This window comes from Pseudorasbora parva, chromosome 16 (genome assembly GCF_024679245.1).
Source record: "Pseudorasbora parva isolate DD20220531a chromosome 16, ASM2467924v1, whole genome shotgun sequence".
NCBI lineage: Eukaryota > Metazoa > Chordata > Actinopteri > Cypriniformes > Gobionidae > Pseudorasbora > Pseudorasbora parva.
The window spans coordinates 34517471-34538212 of record NC_090187.1 but is presented as its reverse complement, the minus strand read 5'-3'; the positions used below and the strand labels follow the sequence as shown (position 1 = coordinate 34538212).

At 37.5% G+C, this 20742-nt stretch overlaps 1 protein-coding gene across 1 annotated transcript in view; it reads left to right on the top strand.

The window, feature by feature from the left end:
* lonp2 (lon peptidase 2, peroxisomal) overlaps nt 1-20742 on the top strand; it is a 35316-nt gene that overhangs the window by 4244 nt on the left and 10330 nt on the right. Inside the window, exons 2-11 of the mRNA XM_067420447.1 lie at nt 3740-3974; nt 4259-4390; nt 4790-4912; nt 4995-5158; nt 5413-5507; nt 8512-8770; nt 12443-12584; nt 18255-18405; nt 18598-18724; nt 19538-19665. Coding sequence (XP_067276548.1) covers nt 3740-3974; nt 4259-4390; nt 4790-4912; nt 4995-5158; nt 5413-5507; nt 8512-8770; nt 12443-12584; nt 18255-18405; nt 18598-18724; nt 19538-19665 — 1556 coding nt within the window. The remainder of the gene's footprint in view (nt 1-3739; nt 3975-4258; nt 4391-4789; nt 4913-4994; nt 5159-5412; nt 5508-8511; nt 8771-12442; nt 12585-18254; nt 18406-18597; nt 18725-19537; nt 19666-20742) is intronic.

Below are 20742 nucleotides of genomic sequence, written 5' to 3'. Positions count from 1 at the left end.
GTTTACATAGAAAGAGACGGAATAGTAGCGCATTTGAATGAAGAAGCGCGCTTATTTAGTTCAACATATTTCCCCACTCTTTGTGTATTGTTGTTTGGAGTGCTTTTACAATACACAAACATAAAGTTACACATATAGTGGCCAGCTAAACAAATGTACACGCACTACACATCGCATGCTCCATTGATCAATTAACTATACGTGATCATGTTTGGGCTACTTGATGAGCATAGGCAAAAACACAGACATTTGAAGCAGTCTCACTCACCGCCTGCGGTTCTAACGTTGGGACCTTTATCGTTGGGACTGCTCCATCCTTCAGCATTAGGTGATCGGGAAAATCCGGCGTCGAGCTGGGCCTTGTTTATGAAACAGTCGGCACCGAAATGCAGCGAACAGATATAAACATTCGCGCAACTCAGTTGCTGATCCGGAAAAGCAAATTACATCCACTGTTGCCTTAACGCGGGGTTTTTGGGGAATCTGTGCAGGACTGTCTTGGTCTGGCAACCAAAAACGCACTTTTTTGGTGACATTGTTATGTGCACATCACCTGTCCAGCATCCTACAAGCCAGCGCTTTGATGGGCGTAGCCTGTTACTTTCGCTCTCTCCCTCGCTCTCTCTCACGCGCTTCCGGTAGAATTGTCCGTAAGGCCCATACAAGGAAATTCCGCCCCCATTAACGTCAAAGGGGACGCATGATCTCAAAAAACTTGCCGAAACTTATGACTAACCGGAAGTTACGAAATACTCCCATCAAACGTCCACCTTAACTTTTGAAACTTTGTCTATGTTTAGTATGGGATTCCAAGTCTTTAACAGTGTAAAAAGATCAGTATGCATGAAACAGCATTTCACCCCCCCCTTTAATTTCCTATTTGTAATGGAATAAAGAGAAAAGATCAAACAGCCTTTTTATACTATTTTGTTTATTTCAGATTAATGCACGGAAAGAGATTTTGGCTAGATTCCTCATTTTTCGTGCGTGATTTACAAATCGCTGATTAGTGAATAAAATATAAGCATTTGACGTCATCTGTCGTTCTCCAGGGCTGAATCCAAAATCACCCCCTAAACCCTCACTATTCCCTACTTTAGTCCACTAGTACAGTTACCTTGAAGGGGTGAATGAATGTACATCCGATGAGTTTTCTTTCGGGGGTGGGGGTTGAAGTTGTTAACTATAATAATGGGAAATGCTCTAATGTGGCGATACCTATTTTTTAACAGTCTATGGGCATGACATTCACAGATCACTGTTCAAGCGAAGTTCAAGCGAACGGCGGTGCTCACGACATGAACCAATCAGCTCCGCTTTACGGCACGAGAGAAATCATGAATGAACACACAGGGCTCTCTGTAAGGGCTCCACATTATCTTTGTCTCGGACAAATCAAAGAGGGTTTTACTTTCCCGACAGGACAAATAAAACATTAAAATAACCAGATCATAATTTATTTATTATTATATTCAATGTAAACAGCGACTGATAATGGAGTGTAGCCTATCTCTGGTAACAAAGTCGCGTTGAGGCTGAGGCTGACGCTGCCTGTCTCTTTTTGAGAGACATTCGTGGAGAAATCAAAACAAGTAAGCAGCAATATAAACGGAGCTGTTTTGCTGAACATTATCACGATTTCAAATACATTGCAATCGTGAATTGTGTAGCATAATTCATTATTAGGTACATACATTTTAGACTCAAAAAACCTTTTTTGTTCTATTTCAACTACGATTTCACCGATGAAAACAGTTCCAAAGGAACAACACTCAGCATCCAGTTTTGTATTGAATGATTCAGCGTTTTGAATGAATCATTTGAATGAACGACTCAATGACTCACTAATTAAGACGATCACTTGCTGCCACCTATTGGCGGTTTAGTTTCATGTTTAAAAGTATCATTGCATTTTTTTATTTGTATATTCAAACATTTAGAACATCAATCTCATAACATTATTTATTGCTGTTTTATTTTTGCAGTTTAAGTTAATTAATTTGATTGGTAAATGTCCTAGTGTCTTACTATTATAACTGCATTTATTAATCAAATGTAAGAATTTAACATGAAATGCATACATTTAATAAGATTTAAAAAATCGCCTTCATAAAATGACATAACGCCCTGGGGTAAATATCACAAATATGCAGATTTAAGTAGGCCTATGTAAAAGCTGACAGAACACTGATGAGATTATTGCTTCAAAATCAATATATTTATACCACCAAAAATCCCCCCAATACACTGTACAGTACATACAATTTGCTCTGCACTCTACCTGATAGGCCGGAAGTTAATCAATATCAAATCAAATTTTGAAACTTGTGACAATGCCCAGTGCTATAGTGTAAATGTTTTTTACTAGAAGCAAATGCTACCTTTACCTTTATTTTCTTGTCAGAGTGCACCAAAATACTTTGTTTACATATTAAAAACTACTGGGAGGCAATGCCCCAGAGAGCCCCCTAAATATATTTAATTCGGAAACATGTCACCTTTTTCACCACTTGTCAGTTTGCAGGTGTGTATTTGAGGGTATAGTGGGCGATTTCAGATTCAGCCCAGGTCTGTTCAACAAAATAGTAGTCTTATAGCAGTAGAAGACTACCGCTTCTTAAACTGTACAGGGCAGGTCCTAGATCAGGCAACTTTTCGGTGCAACTTAACGCGTTTCACAGAAAAAAATGTTTATCTGATATATAAAATATTAATCAGCACCGGGCCTGTCTTAATTAATTGTGTGGTAAACCACACGAAAAATGAGGAATCTAGCCGAAATCTTTTTCCGTGCATTAATCTAAAATAAACAAAAATGTATAAAAGGGCCGTTTGATCTTTTCTCTTTATTCCATTACAAATAGGAAATTAAATGATCAGATGGTGATCCGTTGGATTTTTCTGACATCCTTTACTTATCCCTGATGATGACCTCTGGCCTACTTTCTGTATGATCAGAATTTCTGCGATCTGAATTTTAGAATATTGAATTTGATGATCTGAATTTTAGAATATTGAATTTGATGATCTGAATTTTAGAATATTGAATTTGATGATCTGAATTTTAGAATATTGAATTTGATGATCTGAATTTTAGAATATTGAATTTGATGATCTGAATTTCTTCTTCATCTGAAATCTTGAATCTGTATTTTCAAAAACTGAATATTTACAGTCTATTAATTCAGAACAAAATATCTGCTGTTTGAAAATACATGTCTATACAATTTCGACATAAAAACATTTCAGATGTGTTCAATTTCAAAGGTTCTATATTCAACATTTGAAAAAATTCAAATTCAGTACTGTGTAAAATGCAACATAATATTCAATTTTGTTAGATTACACTTTTCAATCATTCAGATTTATACAATTCAAATTCAGATCATTTTGTCATATTTCTAGCTCCATAGTTGGCAGCTCACAAGGTTTTAACCAAGCCAATATTTCTATGAAACCTTGACTCCATGCAGCAGCACATGTACATTAACTCAGTTACATTTTAGCTTCTTTAATAGATTATTTCAACAGCTAGTATTTTTTTATGAAAATGACAGAGAACTAGTATCAATAAAGTTATTTATAATCAGTATTAAATTAGTATGCTTCATTATGTTTGTGTGCCTCTGTTAGATGTCATGACTGACATAAAATTTATACTGACATCACAAATTAGATTTGACAGAAAGCAAAACTTAGACCTCAATGGTTAGTTTAATCTATACTTCTGTCTTCTCAGTATTGGCACAGCAGGACTGGCAGTGCAGGTCGTGGGCAGCAACTGGCCGAAACCGCACTACACACTGCTCATTACGGGCTTGTGTCGCTTTCGTGTGACCCAGCTACTGAGAGAGAGACCCTTCCCTGTGACAGAGGTGGAACAGCTAGACAAACTGGAGCAGTACACAGAGGGAGATCCGGCTGATGGAGAGCTGGGAGAGCTGTCACAAAGGTTCTATCAGGCCGCTGTACAGGTCAGGAGTGTTCGTGTATTTATGCTATGATACATTTTTTGACATGTAAAAAAATAACATGTAAATAAACAAAACAAAGTGAAGACTTTTTTTCATGACTAAAGAAAAGATGAATGTGATTGTGAGTTTTTTTTTCTCATTTGGCACCAGTCATCTATACAATGAGTCATCATTTAAACAAACTGAATCAATAGAAAGGCTTTATTCTTTGCCAAATACTACAGAATGATTCATTGCATGTAGGCTTTTCATCAGTGTATTAACAGTGCCCTCTCTTTGTCCAGCTGGTCGGGATGTTGGACATGTCTGTGCCTGTGGTGGCTAAACTCCGGCGTCTGTTGGACAATCTGCCTAAAGAAACCCTACCGGACGTCCTGGCCTCCATGATCCGCACTTCCAACAAAGAGAAACTGCAGGTGCAACATAATAAGGGTTATTGTGCATGGCTCTGGAGTCAGTATGACTTACCTGTTGTGAACATGCACTATGGAGGCCCGATTCTGGCACTAAATAAAAAAAAATTGTAATTGCAACTTTTTATCTCAATTGAGTGATATAAAGTGATATATAGTTTTTATCTCAGAATTGTGACTTTATAACTCACAATTCTGAGATTATATCTCAGAATTGTGACGTTTGAACTCGCAATTGCGAGTTTATATCTCATAATTGTGAGATAAAAAGTCACAATTACTCTTTTATTATTTTTATTTAGTGCTGGAAATGGGCTTCCATAATGCACCATGTTTTCCTAAACTAAATTTTGTACTTTTTTTTGTAAAAATAAAATAAAATTCTGAATGTGCTTTTGTCAGGTGCTGGATGCAGTAGACTTGGAGGAACGGTTTAAGAAGGCCCTTCCTCTGCTCACCAGACAAATTGAGGGGCTCAAGTTGCTGCAAAAGACTCGTAAGCTCAGACCTGATGATGACAAAAGGGTAGGCCAACGTTTGTTTCTCTTTCTGCAGAATTACCTTTCTCCACAACTTCCTGCTCTGTCAGTTCTTTCCTTTCCCCTAGGTGCTGGCCATCCGTAAAGGTGGTGTTTTCCCAGGTCGTCAGTTCTCGCTGGATGAGGAAGTGGAGGATGAAGATGGTGATGACATGGCTTTGCTGGAGAAGAAGGTGAAGGCAGCAGCTATGCCTGAGGCGGCGCTACGTGTGTGTCTCAAGGAGCTCAGACGGTATGTGCTGGATTCACAGATGGCTACATGCTAGACAGCAAGGGAGTTTTCACTGAACAATGCCTGCATTCCTGCAGTTGTTTTTAGAAGGATTAAAACGAAATTGTTATATAAATTGTTTAATCATTATTTTAATTAATAATGGCACATGCATGACTCCCCCTGCTGAGCTGCTTCTTCCCTGGATTTCTTCCTCATCTACCCAATATCTTTGAAGGAGTTTTTTGTTTAGTTTAGTTTTTTTCCTCTCACAGATTAAAAAAGATGCCACAGTCCATGCCAGAGTATGCCCTCACCCGGAACTATCTGGAGATGATGGTAGAGCTGCCTTGGAGCAAGAGCACTACAGGTCAGAAAGCTTTATAAACTAAAATTAATTCAAATGTTTTTGGACATTGTTAACATTTTTCTATATATGCCGATTTTTTTTTGGAGTGAAGTTTCCAAACACTGTTAATCACTAATTATTTATTATTACAATAATTTATATAAAACCTCAAATTGGTATTATAGTATGCTTTATATAATTCTGAATAAAATAAAATATGTAGTTACCAGTGCATTTAAAATGCTGCTTGTCATTAATCGATTTGACACGATAAATAATGCTACACTCTGGCTTCATTAAATAATCACATCTAACATAAATATTTTTGTTTATCTAATATGTGTGTGTATATTATTATATTTATATTATACATAATACATATATAATATATTTTTATGATATTTTATTTTATTACACATATATATTTTATATACACTGATCAGGCATAACATTATGACAGCATATCCCACAGATTCTTGATTGGGTTGCCCCATATGCAACAAACTGTGATTAACTGTGTATTCTAACACTATTTTAACAGAAGCAGCATTAACTTCTTAAACAATTTGAGCTACAGTAGTTTGTCTGTTTGATCGGACCACACGGGCCAGCCTTTGCTCCTCACGTGCATCAATGAGCCTTGGCCGTCCATGACCCTGTCACCCCACAAGAGCTGCAGTTTTGGAGATGCTCTTACCCAGTCGTCCAGCCATCACAATTTGGCTTTTGTCAAACTCACTCAAAGCCCTTATGCTTGTCCATTTTTCCATTTTTTAAGGATAAAATTTTGACTTGCTGCCTAATATATCCCATCCACTAACATGTGCCGTGATGATCAAATAATCAGTGTTATTCACTTCACCTGTCATAATGTTATGCCTGATCGGTGAATATATGTCTGTGTATCCTGTTTATATACACACACACCTGTGTGTGTATATATATATATATATATATATATATATATATATATATATATATATATATATATATATATATATAATATACACAATATCATACATATTATGTAAACAAACCTTTGTGTTAGATGCGATTAATCGATTTTACCACACTATTTATTTTAGTATTTCTGTATGTTAATTATTACATCCATACATAACTGTTTAAATTAAATAAACATTTGTTTAGGATTCTGTAATAGGTATATTGTATATTTCTGAATGACCTATGCTAATTTTACCAGTGTTTTGTACACTACCGTTCAAAAGTGTGCGGTTTCTACGATTTTTAAATGTTTGTATAAGAAATCTCTTATGCTCACAAAGGCTGCATTTATTTGATCAAATATACAGTAAAACTAATTTTATTAAAATTAAGAAAAAGTGTATTTTTGTAAACTCTTCCTAATATGGTAAAGCTGAATTTTCAGCATCCTTACTCCAGTCTTCAGTGTCACGTGTTCCTTCAGAAATCATTCTAATATGCTGAACTGCTGCTCAAGAAACATTTATTATAATGTCTATCAATGTTGAAACGGTTGTGCTGCTTAATATTTTTTAAATATGAAGCTTTTTTTTCAGGATGCATAGATCAATAGAAAGTTCAAAAGAACTTTGTAACATAAATATTACAACTGTCACTTTTAATTTAATTTATTGTTTATTAGTGAATAAAAGTATTAGTATATATTCATTGAAACATTTACCCTAATTTTTAAATACAAATATACAGTGTATATATATATATACTATATATACTATACTAAATGTATATATACTATATATACTAATGTATAATACACTTTTTTGAAAATGTATTTAAATAAATTTTAATAGTTTAATTTAATTTTCAGATAAAAAAGTCTAATTTAATCCAATAACAGTTATCTTGAGATTTCATCTATAGTTAACTTAAATAATTTTCAAAATCAATAAGAGTTTACTTAGACTTTTTAACCATCAGTAGAGGGAGTCTTTTACCACATTTTGTGAATGAATGGCTCTCAGTCTAGTGCTGGAGAAAGATCTGAGCTGTTACACGTGTTATTCTTGTCATGTTCTTCATGGCCACATGGGGGACTCTGAGAACTCCATTACAGTAAATAATCTTGCCAAGCATAGCTAGAGTGTTTGACCATATGTTGAGAAACTTAAACATACGCACATTTGTTTTTAGCATTTTCTATTATTATTTCATGAGCAGGATTGAAACTATTTCTTTTTGTTTTAACAATTCACTGGCACATTCAAGGCATGTACAAAAGTTTATGCATTACCTATTATCCTAAGGTGATAGCCTGCCTTGAAATAGGATCTCGGACACGAAGAGCTCAAACAAACATGCGCATGTGATTGAACGCCATACATACCTCTGAATTTCCCTTGCTAGATGTGTAACAGACCTTGTGGCTGGAATTCTGCTGGGAAAGTCTCATGTACATGAAGTGCATTTCACAGTTTTTTAAGCTCAGCTCTCAAGGATGGGACAGCATTAGAGGAAAACTGATTTAGTGGTTTTGATCGGGACTTGAAAGCTGGGAATAGAGAGGTCTGCCCTTACAGGAATGTTCTCCTGTAAATGCAGAATTAGACAATCCATGATTTGTGAGAACCATAAAGAGAATTCTGTGCCCAGTTTAAGTTTACTTTATGAGACAGCTGCATGTATGTCTGTATCTTATTACATGAGGTAGTGGAGATGCATATGTCTTTGATAAAATACTCACATTCCTTTCCGAATTTTCACATCATGCATGCAATCAAGGGCTACAATTTCAGGTCTATAAGATGTTTGTGAAAGAATGTCTTGTATGATCGCCAAGGCTGCATTAATTTGCTAAAAAACTAATATTTTGTTAAATATTATTACAATTTAAAATAATAATATTTTTTGTATATTTGAATATAATCTATTCCTTTAATGGCAAAGCAGATTTTTCAGCAGCTATTACTCCAGTCTTCAGTGTCACATGATCCTTCAGAAATCATATATTCATTTCTTTCAAATAAATCTTTTTATACTCATTAATTTAACTCTATAACATGTTTCATTTTTATCTAATTAGATTGCCTGGACATCCGTGCTGCACGGGTGCTCTTGGACAATGATCACTACGCCATGGAAAAGCTGAAGAGGAGGGTGCTGGAGTATCTGGCTGTGCGGCAGCTCAAGAGTACCCTTAAGGGACCCATACTGTGTTTTGTGGGACCTCCCGGTGTGGGAAAAACCAGCGTTGGGCGTTCCATCGCTCGCACACTGGGTCGAGAGTTCCACCGCATCGCCTTGGGTGGAGTCTGTGATCAGTCTGACATCCGTGGCCACAGGTAAGAGGTCATCAAAAAGGTTGGAGACTCAAAGTCTGATCTTCAAACAGGCATGCTACATGATACGTATAGTCTCGGTGTCACACGGCTTTGAGGAAGAAACTGTAGTTGGTCATTATACATGCAGATCAGATGGATTCTTTTGTTGACTGTTCTTGGCCAGAATAAGCTGTGTGGGCCAAACTTCATGCTGATAGTCAAAAGTCTGCCTGCACAAGGATATACACTGCCGTGCAAAAGTTTGAGGTTGGTCACATTTTTCAAAGTATCACCTAGGCTGCATTTATTTGATTAAAAAATACAAAAATGAAATGGCAATATTGTGAAAAAATAATTGCATTTTAAAAACAACTAATCCTGCGATGGCAAAACCTGCATTTTCAGCAGCCATTACTCTAATCTTTAGTGTCACATAATCCTTCAGAGTTTTTGATGCTCATAAATATTTTTCCTCCGGTTTCACAGGCGAGGCTTAAAGAAAGGGGTCTAATGCTATTCTGACTAATTTACACTGTTAAAGAGTTGGATTATCATGCTAACCATGGCCACATTTTCAAAAAAAACGTGTTGGATGAATGACAGAGTATTTTTGTGCCAAATACACTATTTCAGGATTCAAATAAGTTTCTAAAAAGTTTTTTCCCCAAGTTTTTTATGGACCTGTATGACTTCATAAAGGGTCATCTCCCAGTAGAGTGCATGCAAAAAGCACACATCAACCAGAGAATGTTTAAGAGCACACCTATCATCAAGCTTCGTTAGGGTTTTGGAATCCGTCGGCAGCGCTGTCATTTTGTTTTTAGACCACAAAATCAACAATGTCTCTAAAGAAGTGTGTTTTTGGTTGTGAGGGAAAGATAACCTTGCTCAGCTTCCCAAAGAACCCAGTGTTAAGGAAACAGTGGATGCAGTTTGTGTTTCCAGAGCAGCAATGGAGTTGTAATGCAAATGTCTGTTTTGTTGGCAATCGGCGCCTAAGTGCATATCATGTAAACACAAATGTATAGTGAATCAAAGGTTATCCAGGGATAATGCCATGATTTATTTATTGCATGTCTCTCATAGCTGTGTGTGCTCATGGCTCTTTAGCTCTGCTTACTGCTGCACGCCTTCACATGTTTGACTGTTTTCGGAAAGAATTTGGTACAGCGTATCTATCTTTTATAAATATGATAAAAGTAAAACTAAAGACTCTTCAGAGATATGAAGGATGCAATGCAACTCTATAAGAACTCAAGATCAGCAGAAACTGTGTTATCTACCCTTTAAGCCTAGTCCCAGACTAAAATGCATATTTGAGCTGTTTTAACTGAAAGCAGTTGCACTGACTTATCTTAAAATATGACTCTGCCATTGTTTCAATTTACTCCAGTACATTTTTTTTCTCTGAGGGATGTTTATAAAAGCTTAAAGGTCCCATGGCATGGATTTTTATTATTTTATAATGTTTCCTGAGGTGTACTTACATTTTTAGTATGGTTTTTATATAATTTTTTTTCATAATTTTTAGAAATAAAAGGCTTTTTATTCGAATATTTCTAAATAAAAGGCATTATATAATATTTTGATATAAAAGGCATTTTTTTCTTTACCGATATTAGCCCTCTGGCTTGAATGCTCTGTTTAAAGGGGCGTGTCTGCTGTGAGACTTCAGTGAAAAAACCCTGTTGTGATTGGCTGACAACTTTTCTTTGAAATTAGTATTAGATTATGTGGGGCGGACGGCATGGTATAGTGAGGCGCAAGCAGCATTGCCTGTCCAGAGAGAGACGGAGATCTGGGGAAAGATTGCTGAGAAAGTGTTATTGTACCGAGTTGTTGAGAGCGTGAGTTTATTTTGTTTGTATCTGAGAACTCTGACAAGACAGTTTGGACAAGTGTGCACTGCAGATATACGTGTGATTGACAGATCCGAACATTAAAAAGAGTGTTCTTTGATCGCTCTCTGTAGTTTAATCATTTAAATAACATCTGTTATTTTATGTTGATATGATTCGTATTATATTGCTCTATATGTGTTTCTTACTATTTTTATCTACCATGGTACATTTGGTCCCTCTTAATGGCTTTAAAAATGCCAAATAAATAAAATGAGTAGAGTTGAGTTTTGTTTCATGCTACTAACAGAAACAACGTGAAGTTGATCGTTTTAGTCACTGGCTTGATTCACTGATGCATCAAGGCGGTCATCAACGGGACTGACAGTATTAAACGATGTAGAAAGAAAGTCTGTGTGAACATGAATAATTAGCTACACATCAGAACTCACTGATCCCAGATCAGGCATTAATGAACACTATTACTCACTGATTGTGGCAGTGCTGTTGAATCCATATGGTAAAGCCTGTGCTGACATCACGACTGATAAACTGAATCCATTCTCTACTAATTCTCTGGGCGGCCAAAGCAGAGGAAGGGGAGGAAACCTTTCCTGGTATGACTTCATAACAGGAGAATTCAAGATCGGCTCGTCTGAGCTCTCAGTTTCTCAAAGGCAGAGAAAGACAGCCAGAACTCTGTTTACAACGATCAAAATTTTTAGCCACTTGGGGTCAATATTCAGTAATATTTTTCAATATATTCAATATTTTTTTTCTTTGGTGAATAGTACAGTGTTTATTTAACAGACTTTTTTTTGTAACAATGTAAAAGTCTTCACTGTTACTGGATCAATTTAATGCATCCTTGCTAAATAAAAGTATTAATTTCTTACACAAAAAAAAACACTACACTACTCACACTACAAGGACATATATACATACTACAGTAGTGTATACTATACAAACATCAACCAGTTTTAAGATTATTGTAAATAAATATCATTTTAAAAAAGCATTGCTAAAACCCTGTGACCCAACCTCATGTTACTGTGATTAACCTGGGTGTAACATTACCAATCCAAGATCCATCAGACGTTTGAAACTAAAGCCATTCAGTCAAGTTTTGCAATCAAGTGGTGAGTCATAATAACCAACATGTAAAGCATCCGGCGATGTAGATTTGTCAGATCTAGGCGTCAGGCTGTGATGAACCCACCAAAGAGACATGACGTAGTGACCTTTCATTGACGAGAGAAACTTTAAACCTCGACCTGCTCTGTGATTTCTTTTGATGTACCCTTTGATCTCACTATAGAAACTAGAAGGTGATAACATCATGACGCCCTGCAGGCCAGGACGAGCCTCTGTGTTTTCTGATTGGTTAAGGTCTAACTTCACAAGTAATGAAGTAATGAACTCTAATGCAAGAGTCTGCATTAGTTTACTACAGTAGGGTGTATAACGTTTAATGAGAGTCTAAGAGACCCTAATGACTATAATTAGGACACAACTCCATCCTGTCTTTCTTCGTATCCTGCCTCTTTGGTAGTTCAGCAGGACGAAATGCTACAGTTGAAATGTTTTTGACCTCATCAGATGCACTCAGCTAAGCAGCCCAACAAGTATGCTCCAGGAGCAGAAACGCCTACTGGCAAGCAACATTACAGCGACCTGAATAGAACGGCATCAAAACAGTTGCAAGATTGTGATCGTTTTGTTTTGGTTTGCACACTTGAGCCCTGATACAGATCTTTTTTTTTACTCCTCTCATCATGTTGTCCGTCATATTTACCTCTCCCTCTTGCTACTTTCTTCCCACCCACACTTTATCTCCATGTGTCTCCGTCCTCAGACGCACGTACGTCGGTAGCATGCCTGGCCGCATTATAAATGGACTGAAGACTGTTGGTGTAAACAATCCTGTCTTTTTATTGGACGAGGTGGACAAACTGGGGAAGAGCCTGCAGGGTGATCCTGCTGCCGCCCTGCTGGAGGTGAGAGAAACTACATGTAGGTTACAGTACTGCTATTTGCCTTGACCACAGTCTCACACGACATCTTAACAAATGTTTTTGTCCTGACAAAGACTTAAAGCAAAAGACAAAACAAGTTTGTCTGGATGGAAGGTTTGATGGATGGATTGATTAAGGGATGGATGAAAATAAGGATGGATGGCTGGATAGATATATGTGGATATATGATTAAGTTAAAGTGATAGTTTACCCCAAAAATGAAAATTTTATGTTTATCTGTTTACCCCCAGAGCATCCAAGATGTAGTTGTTTGTTTCTTCAGTAGAACACAAATGAAGATTTTGAACTCCAACCATTGCTCGTATGATGCATGTCAATGCTGTGTTTTTCTATTATAGTCATTATGAGAGTAAAAAAAACACATAGACATACGAATCCATATTAAACCTTGTGGCTCGTGGCGACACATTGATGTCTTAAGACACAAAACAATCGGTTTCTGCAAAAACTTTTTTTATGTTTTTTTTTTTTTTACCTCATAGCAGACAAATCTTATCTAATATTACCAATGCCATTACCTACGCCAAAGAAGGTGTGTATATATATATACACACACACAAGGTTTACAGGACACATGCTTTAATATGGATTCGTATGTCTATGTGTTTTTTACTCTCATGGTGACTCTCATAGAGAAACACCCCATTGACATGCATTATACGAGCAATGGTTGTTGTTAAAGGTGCCCTAGAATGATTTGAAACAATATGTTAAATTGTTCTCTGATATCTACATAGAGGGTATGTGGCTTATTTAAAGGAAAAAATGTCCAGATACAGTTTTTACAGGTCCATTTACAACCCTATAAATCAGTGTTTCTCAACCAGTGGGTCGTGGATCATTCTATGCTTTCTCCCATTTTCGAATTTCGTCTGTCGAATCATTATTGCCGTAACTTTCTAACTCTGATTCTAAACTGTCCTATCACATTAATCTATCATTGCTGCGAACGGCTCTTATTGGACAAGGTCCTACTCTCCTTATGCAAGCGTTTTACGCCGTTTCTTGGTAACGACAGAGCGTCGAGATGCCAGACCTATACTGTACGCAGCCACGGCCTGTTAGCTTGAGACCTGAATCCTTCAGGGTTCAAACCAGACACGAATATCCAGAACTCACAGATCGCGCAACGAAATTTCTCTTGGCATTCAGCATCAGCTATCTTTGTGAGTCGGGATTTTCAACAGTGACTGCAATGAAAACAGGAAACAGGAATAGACTGACAACAGCTAGTTTGAGTGCAACACTACGAGTGGCCCTTTCCCCAATTCCACCGCATCTGGATATCATCGTTTCAGAGCGGCAGTCTCAAATGTCACATTAATGTGAGTTAAAATAAATAAATCAGTTTGCCTCATAGTCTGCCTAATTATTGAAAAAAAAATGAATGGTAAAACTTTACAATATGGTTCATTAGTTAACATGAACTAATAATGAACTGCACTTTCAATATTTACTAATATATTATTAAAATCTTGTTAACATTAGTTAATGCACTGTGAACTTACATGAACAAACCATGAATAGCTGGATTTTTATGAACTAGCCTAGGTCTAAAATGTATCTTATTTATTTCCAGCCTTAGTGGGTAGTATGACTGGCAAACAAAAAAAAGTGGGTCGCAGTAGGCAAAAGGTTGAGAAACCCTGCTAGAAAATATCCCTAGGATGTAATGCTCTGTTTTTGCCTTATTTGGAAGGGTCATGAATATTAATGTTGAGCTCTGCTCTGATTGGCTTATTTCAGCAGCTCATTGCAGTTCAGTGAAGCAGCTCGTGAGTCTGCTTAAAGTGTGTCATTCAGCCTACATTTTAGACTCGTCTTTTTTCATCAATGATATTGCATGTTTATATAACGTTAGTCACAATGTAGGCTAACGTTACGCAGTGACTGTGATGTAGCCTAATCTGAAATACAAATAGGCAAAACATCATAGGAAACCATACTTCAGTTCTCAGAAATATAAATATATAACTTATATTTTTACAAAATGAATAGCCCTGTCAAATGACTATCGTTTTAACTTATATGGTGGAAAAGGTGACGTTTGCTAGAATGATCGACTGAACGATCTAAGCAAAGTATCTATGGTTGTATTTTGTAATACAAAATAATATTACCCTTTGTCATTAGACACACTAGTTTTGTATGGTACTTGGTGTTTCCTATTGTTACTGTAAGCATCTTGCGTCATCTAGACAATGCGGTCTCTCTAAGAAACTTTCAATTTAATCAGAAATTGTTTAAACAGTCAATAATTGGATAAATCGCTACTTACTGCTTGCAGGAATATAGTGGCCAGTTTCTTCAGTTTAAGACGCTGAGCAAAGCTAGCTTGAAATGGGAGTTTTGGATTCACGAGATTTACATAAGAAGTAGGAGGCAATGATGTTTGAGACTCACAGTATGTGATGTCCTTGTACTAAACTTATTATTTCACCATGGCAAGGTTAATTCAATTTTTCATTCTAAGGCACCTTTAAAAATCTTCATTTGTGTTCTACTGAAGAAACAAACACAACTACATATTGGATACCCTGGGGGTAAGCAGATAAACATCACATTTTCATTTTTGGGTGAACTATCCCTTTAAAAAGGGGTTCAAAGGCAATATTTGTCTTTATATAAGTGGCCAGATTTAATGTACTGTTATTTGCTTTCAAATTAAAAAACTGGAGATGGAGTATTTGTTGTGCTTTCTGTACACAACATCACATAAATATCACAATTTGCATACATTTGATTGCACATGAGCCAGTTTGTTTCCATTGAGATAAGTATCCAAATATCGGCCCATGCATGCTCTGAAAATCTGTATATCTGATTGTAATCCTGTTATCTGTTGGCATGACGTACTTTAACAGTAATTCCGAAGGAGAGAAAAGCATCTTACAATTTCACCAGAGATCAGCAGTCTGCATCGTGTAATCGGAAGATCGCCACTCAAAAATCATCCAGGGAGTGACGTTCATCTCCTACTGTAAAGCACGTGAGCCCTTCCATTGTGCTCCAGATAGGATCTGGAGATAGGGAAGTTCATCACAGGGTGGACATGACCTGACAAAAAGCTCAGCAGAAAGCTCTGGGATTTAGTTTGTCAGAGGCTAAGAGTATACAGGCTTTATTTGGCGAAGCATTTTAAAATAGATTTTTTATAGCTATAGCGAACTTGTTTTAAACCCTTAACCCTGAGTATAAACTGTCACATAACTCATATCATACCTCATGGTGAATCTTAGAGAGGTGTGTTCTTTTCTAAAGGGATACTTCACCGCTTTTTCATATTAAACTATGTTATTCCCTTAACTAAAAGTGGATTCATACCTCTCTCGTCTCAGTACATGCACTTAATCTCTCTGATGTGCGGTAACGATCTGATAGCGTTTAGCTTAGCCCACTAAGCTCAGTTCATTCACTATGGTACCAAACAGAGATTACGTTAGAAGCGACCAAACACCTCCACGTTTTCCCTATTTAAATACAGTTACGCGAATAGTTGAACGATCAAGTATGGTGACACAAAATAAAATGTGGCGCTTTTCTACGCGGATTAAAAAGGAGAACTATAATGTATGGCGGAATAGCACTTCTGAGAGTACTTTGATTTGGCGCAGTAAAAAGTCCCGGCTGAAAAAGCCTCCCTCACCCCTATTGACAGAAATGAGAGAGGGAGGGGGAGATGTGTCTTTGGAAAGGAATCTACTTTGGAAAAACTTTCACCCTCAAACGAAATCCCTGCTTTTGCTGAGCACTATTGAAATGCTTGTGAGTCAGCAGTGAGCATTCAAATATTAATTTTCCAAGAAATAGATACATGATTCCAGCTGTGCTTTCTCGCCCTCTCATCTCTCTGACAGCGAGTTGACACACAAACCCTCCTCCTCTCACTCGTTTCATTTTCTCTGGATAAATATTGTTGGTGTTACAGGGCTTGGTATTTGGCGTAGGATTGCATGTGTTGCGAATATAAAAAAAAATTAATTAAAAAAATCTTGACGAGTATTCACATAAACACAGTCATGTTTTAAGTAAACGTAAACAGTTCAAAAAAGAAAACGTGTAACAGTATAATGGATCTGTGTGTCAGTTCTTAAATTGACAGCAGCCTAATATACCTTCTGCTAAATTATGAAATAATAATAAAAATATCTATATTGTTTTACAGTTTCATACAGCCTGACGTGGTCATACTCAATTCTAGTCAGAATATGAGTCTGAAACTGCTCCATTGGGCTGTGATTATGGGGCGTGTTTTAACCGAACCAGGAAAGACATCAAACAGACCTACAACCAATCAGAGCAACGAAGCGACGCATTGTCAAAAGTCAACAGAGCTCAACTGCTCTGTGTTGCCAAGTCCGCGTTTTTTTCCCCCACGGGTTGTTTTCCATGTCCGCGGGTTGAAGCGACTATTATGTGATATAGACCCATGAGTGTGAATTTTATCAGACAACCTTGCCAAAATAACACACATTTTACCCCTCAGACGCCATTTTCCCCCCGGAGAACCCCCGAGAAGCTATTGTTTAGGGCTAGTAGTTTGCGGGTTTTGTTGTAAAAACTTGGCAACCCTGTCTGCACGTGCGCTAGTATCAGGCTGGAATACACGATCTTTGCCGGTGTTGTAAAAAAATAACATAATTTAATGATACACAGAGTACTTACCCAACATGATCATCATTTCTGAGAGAAATTGTGAAGGTGAATGCATATAGAAACAAGTTCTCCGTTTAGGATTCGAAAAAATATAATCCAAGCCCCTTTGATGACGTGCATGATTACGTTACTGTTGATCATCTGTCCGTCATCGTCTAAAGCCCGCCCTGATGATTTCATTGGTCCGAACAGTTTCTGTTCGGGGATAATTACTCCTCTATGGAGCGAGGCCAGACTGAACTGCCCGACCTAAACAATTTGTGGGCGGGGCTAAGTTCGGCTGGCATCCAGGCTAGTTTTCCCCATGGTATCGGTCAAAATTGTGGCCAGTGAATGTGCCTAGTAACTTTGGGAAACCACTAGTCACAGTGGCTGATGAAACAAAAAAGTGAATGTTAAGCCTTTCAGACATCCCCTTCCAGGGTAAATGGAACATTTTTTAAACATTTAATAATTCTCTGCAGCTAGCAAAAAAAGTCGCATTTCACATTTAGTGTGGAATAGACACTCTGCTGGGTCCCATAGCAAACAATTGATAAAAGACAGCTTAAGACAAATGCTTTGGTGAACACTCATCCATTCCTGAATGTTGGTATGACAACACGCAATTTAAAGAATAATAACGGCATTGTAAAAAAAATTATTCAATATGGTTTAATTAAGTTGGTTATTGTTTAGCATATTTATAATCGGGCGTAAGGCAAAACTTTGTTTGGAACTGTATGATGATACATCCCTAATAAAATAATGACTGTTTGTTTTGTCGATGCACCATCCAGTGCTGATTCTAACAGAAGGGCCTGTAGCCTGTTGCTATGGTTACCTCCTCAGTCCAGAGCAGTCATAATCATGAGAAACATGATGGAATCATCAGCAGTTCATGATAATGAGATATTTGATGTGTGGTAAACTGCACACTTTAACTTTAAATCTAACTTTTGTGTTAATACCTAATTTTACGGTGGTCATTATTAGGTTCTGGACCCGGAGCAGAACCACAGCTTCACCGACCATTACCTAAACGTGCCATTTGACCTCTCGCAAGTGCTCTTCATTGCCACCGCAAACACCACGGCCACCATCCCCCCTGCCTTGCTGGACAGAATGGAGGTCCTCCAGGTGCCAGGTCAGAGTTCAATATCAGACAAAAAAGACAGCAGGAGGTAGCATTGATGTGACATTTTTAGTGATTAATTCCTGACTATTTTAACTCGAACATAATTAACTCTATCCTACAGCTGGGCAGATGCTTTTTTAGTTGAATACTTGATTAGTTTATTGTAATTTGTGTTCTGAATATTAGCATGTGTCTCATTAGGGTACATTCAGGAGGAGAAGGTAGAAATCGCCCATCGGCACCTGATCCCTCATCAGCTGGAGCAGCACGGGCTGACCCCGCAACAGCTCCAGATCCCACAGGACACCACACAGGAGATCATCAGCAAGTATGCACACACACACACACACACACACACACACACACAGACACACACACAGCACACAGACAGACACACACAGACACACACACAGGGTCTATGGGCAGGTAAATGTATGGGATTTTTCAGATCCTTCAATCTATTGGACAAAATAAGCTCGGCAGTTTACTGTGAATGCACCCGGGGCGACAGAAAAACATGCTCTGGTAGTGTGTGTGAGAAATCAGGAATGGTGAGAGAACATTATGCTTGGTAAATTTGACATCTTCAAACTAAACAGCCAACAAAGTTTAAATCCCGTCCGGCTAGCACACTTCCCATAATGTTTATGTGTTAAGTCAGTAGGCAAAAAGTAGGCGGACTTTTATGGCTGCTCGACTATGTGTTTTCGACTGCCTGTAGAAGTGGTTGAAAGTGGACAAGCTCAAAGCGTTTTAGACCTCGTTTACACCTGTATTTAGCACCATCCTCCTGTGATCCGATCAACCCAAACGCAACTCAATACCAGGTGTAAACAGGGCCTAAGAGAGATTATCAGGTGAAACAGAGGAACAGTGGGCCAGTTTGGGTCACAGCTGGGTTTCCTCTTGTGAACTTTTCTTTAAAACCGTATCTTAAGACAGGCTGCCAAACTTCTCTTCAAAAAGTCTGTAGTCCACCAGGGATCGTCAATTAGAGACATTTGCACAGTAAACTAATTAATTACCTTAGAGGTTCCTAATTTGGGGATGATTATCTTCTAAAAAGCAATCAATACATGGCCACGGCCCAGCAGTGCCAGCAGTAAATGACAGAGTGATTTGTGTGTGAATGTGTTTGTAGGTACACACGGGAGGCGGGCGTGCGCTCTTTGGAGAGGAAGATCGGGGCCATCTGTCGAGCGGTGGCCGTGAAGGTCGCTGAAGGTCATAAGGTCTCTAGAGAAGAGTCCCTCACTGAGCAGCATGCAGGTAAATGTGTTTTTTTTATTTTTATTTTTTAAAATCTCACACATAATTGTAGTTTATGGCTGGAATTACTCCAGCTCCCCCAGGCTCTGCTTCAGTCATTGACTCAGGATTGATGGTAGTAGCCTTTGGGCAAAGATAAAATAATGCATCCCAGTGTGTTCTTGTCTTTGTTGCATCCCGATGGCTATCTCCACCAACAGTGAAGTTTCATTGAATTCAAATTCTGCACCATAATAGCTCATATTACACGTTAAATGTGTTCTGATCGGCTACGATGACACTGTGTGCAGTAGTTTAGTTTCATTGAGAACAGGAAAAGCTACATGTTACTGGAAACATGTTGCATTACGCCTGGTTTATACGCACTGCAACTGTGAAAATCTATAGATCTTATTCAGAGCAGTGCCATGACAGGTATGAAAGTAAGGCTGTGAGGGATAGATTTAATGTATTTTCAATGGTATCTGCGGTAAAAAGCTCCTGGATCACTTATAATTTTCCACAGCTCATACTGTTTTTTTGTTTTTGTTTTTTTGTCTACAGTGTTTTGTCAGCAGAACAATCCAAAAATATGTTAAATAACAGTACAACCCACTGAAAAGATGTATGTATCTCTCTCACATCCTTTAATTCCTGTTAAAAATCAAATATGGCGCTGCTGTGAATAAGGTTTATTCAAAAACATTAAATTACAAAACTATTAGGAGTCAAAAAATCTTATCTATTTTGATCTTATTTGCCCATTTACTGGTAGTAGTAGTTTCCCTTGTACACACACACGCACGCGCTCACACACAGTACAGGCTAAAAGTTTGGACACATTATATTATATATTGGACATATTTGTAATGTTTTTGAAAGAAGTTTCTGCTGCTCATCAAGCCTGCAGTTATTTAATCAAAAATACAGAAAAAAATTCAATATTGTGATACATTATTACAATATAAAATAATTGGTTTTCAATTTATTATACTTTAAATTATCATTTATTTCTGTGATGCAAAGATGAATTTTCAGGATCATTCCTCCAATCTTCAGTGTCACATGATCCTTCAGAAATCATTCTAATATGAGGAT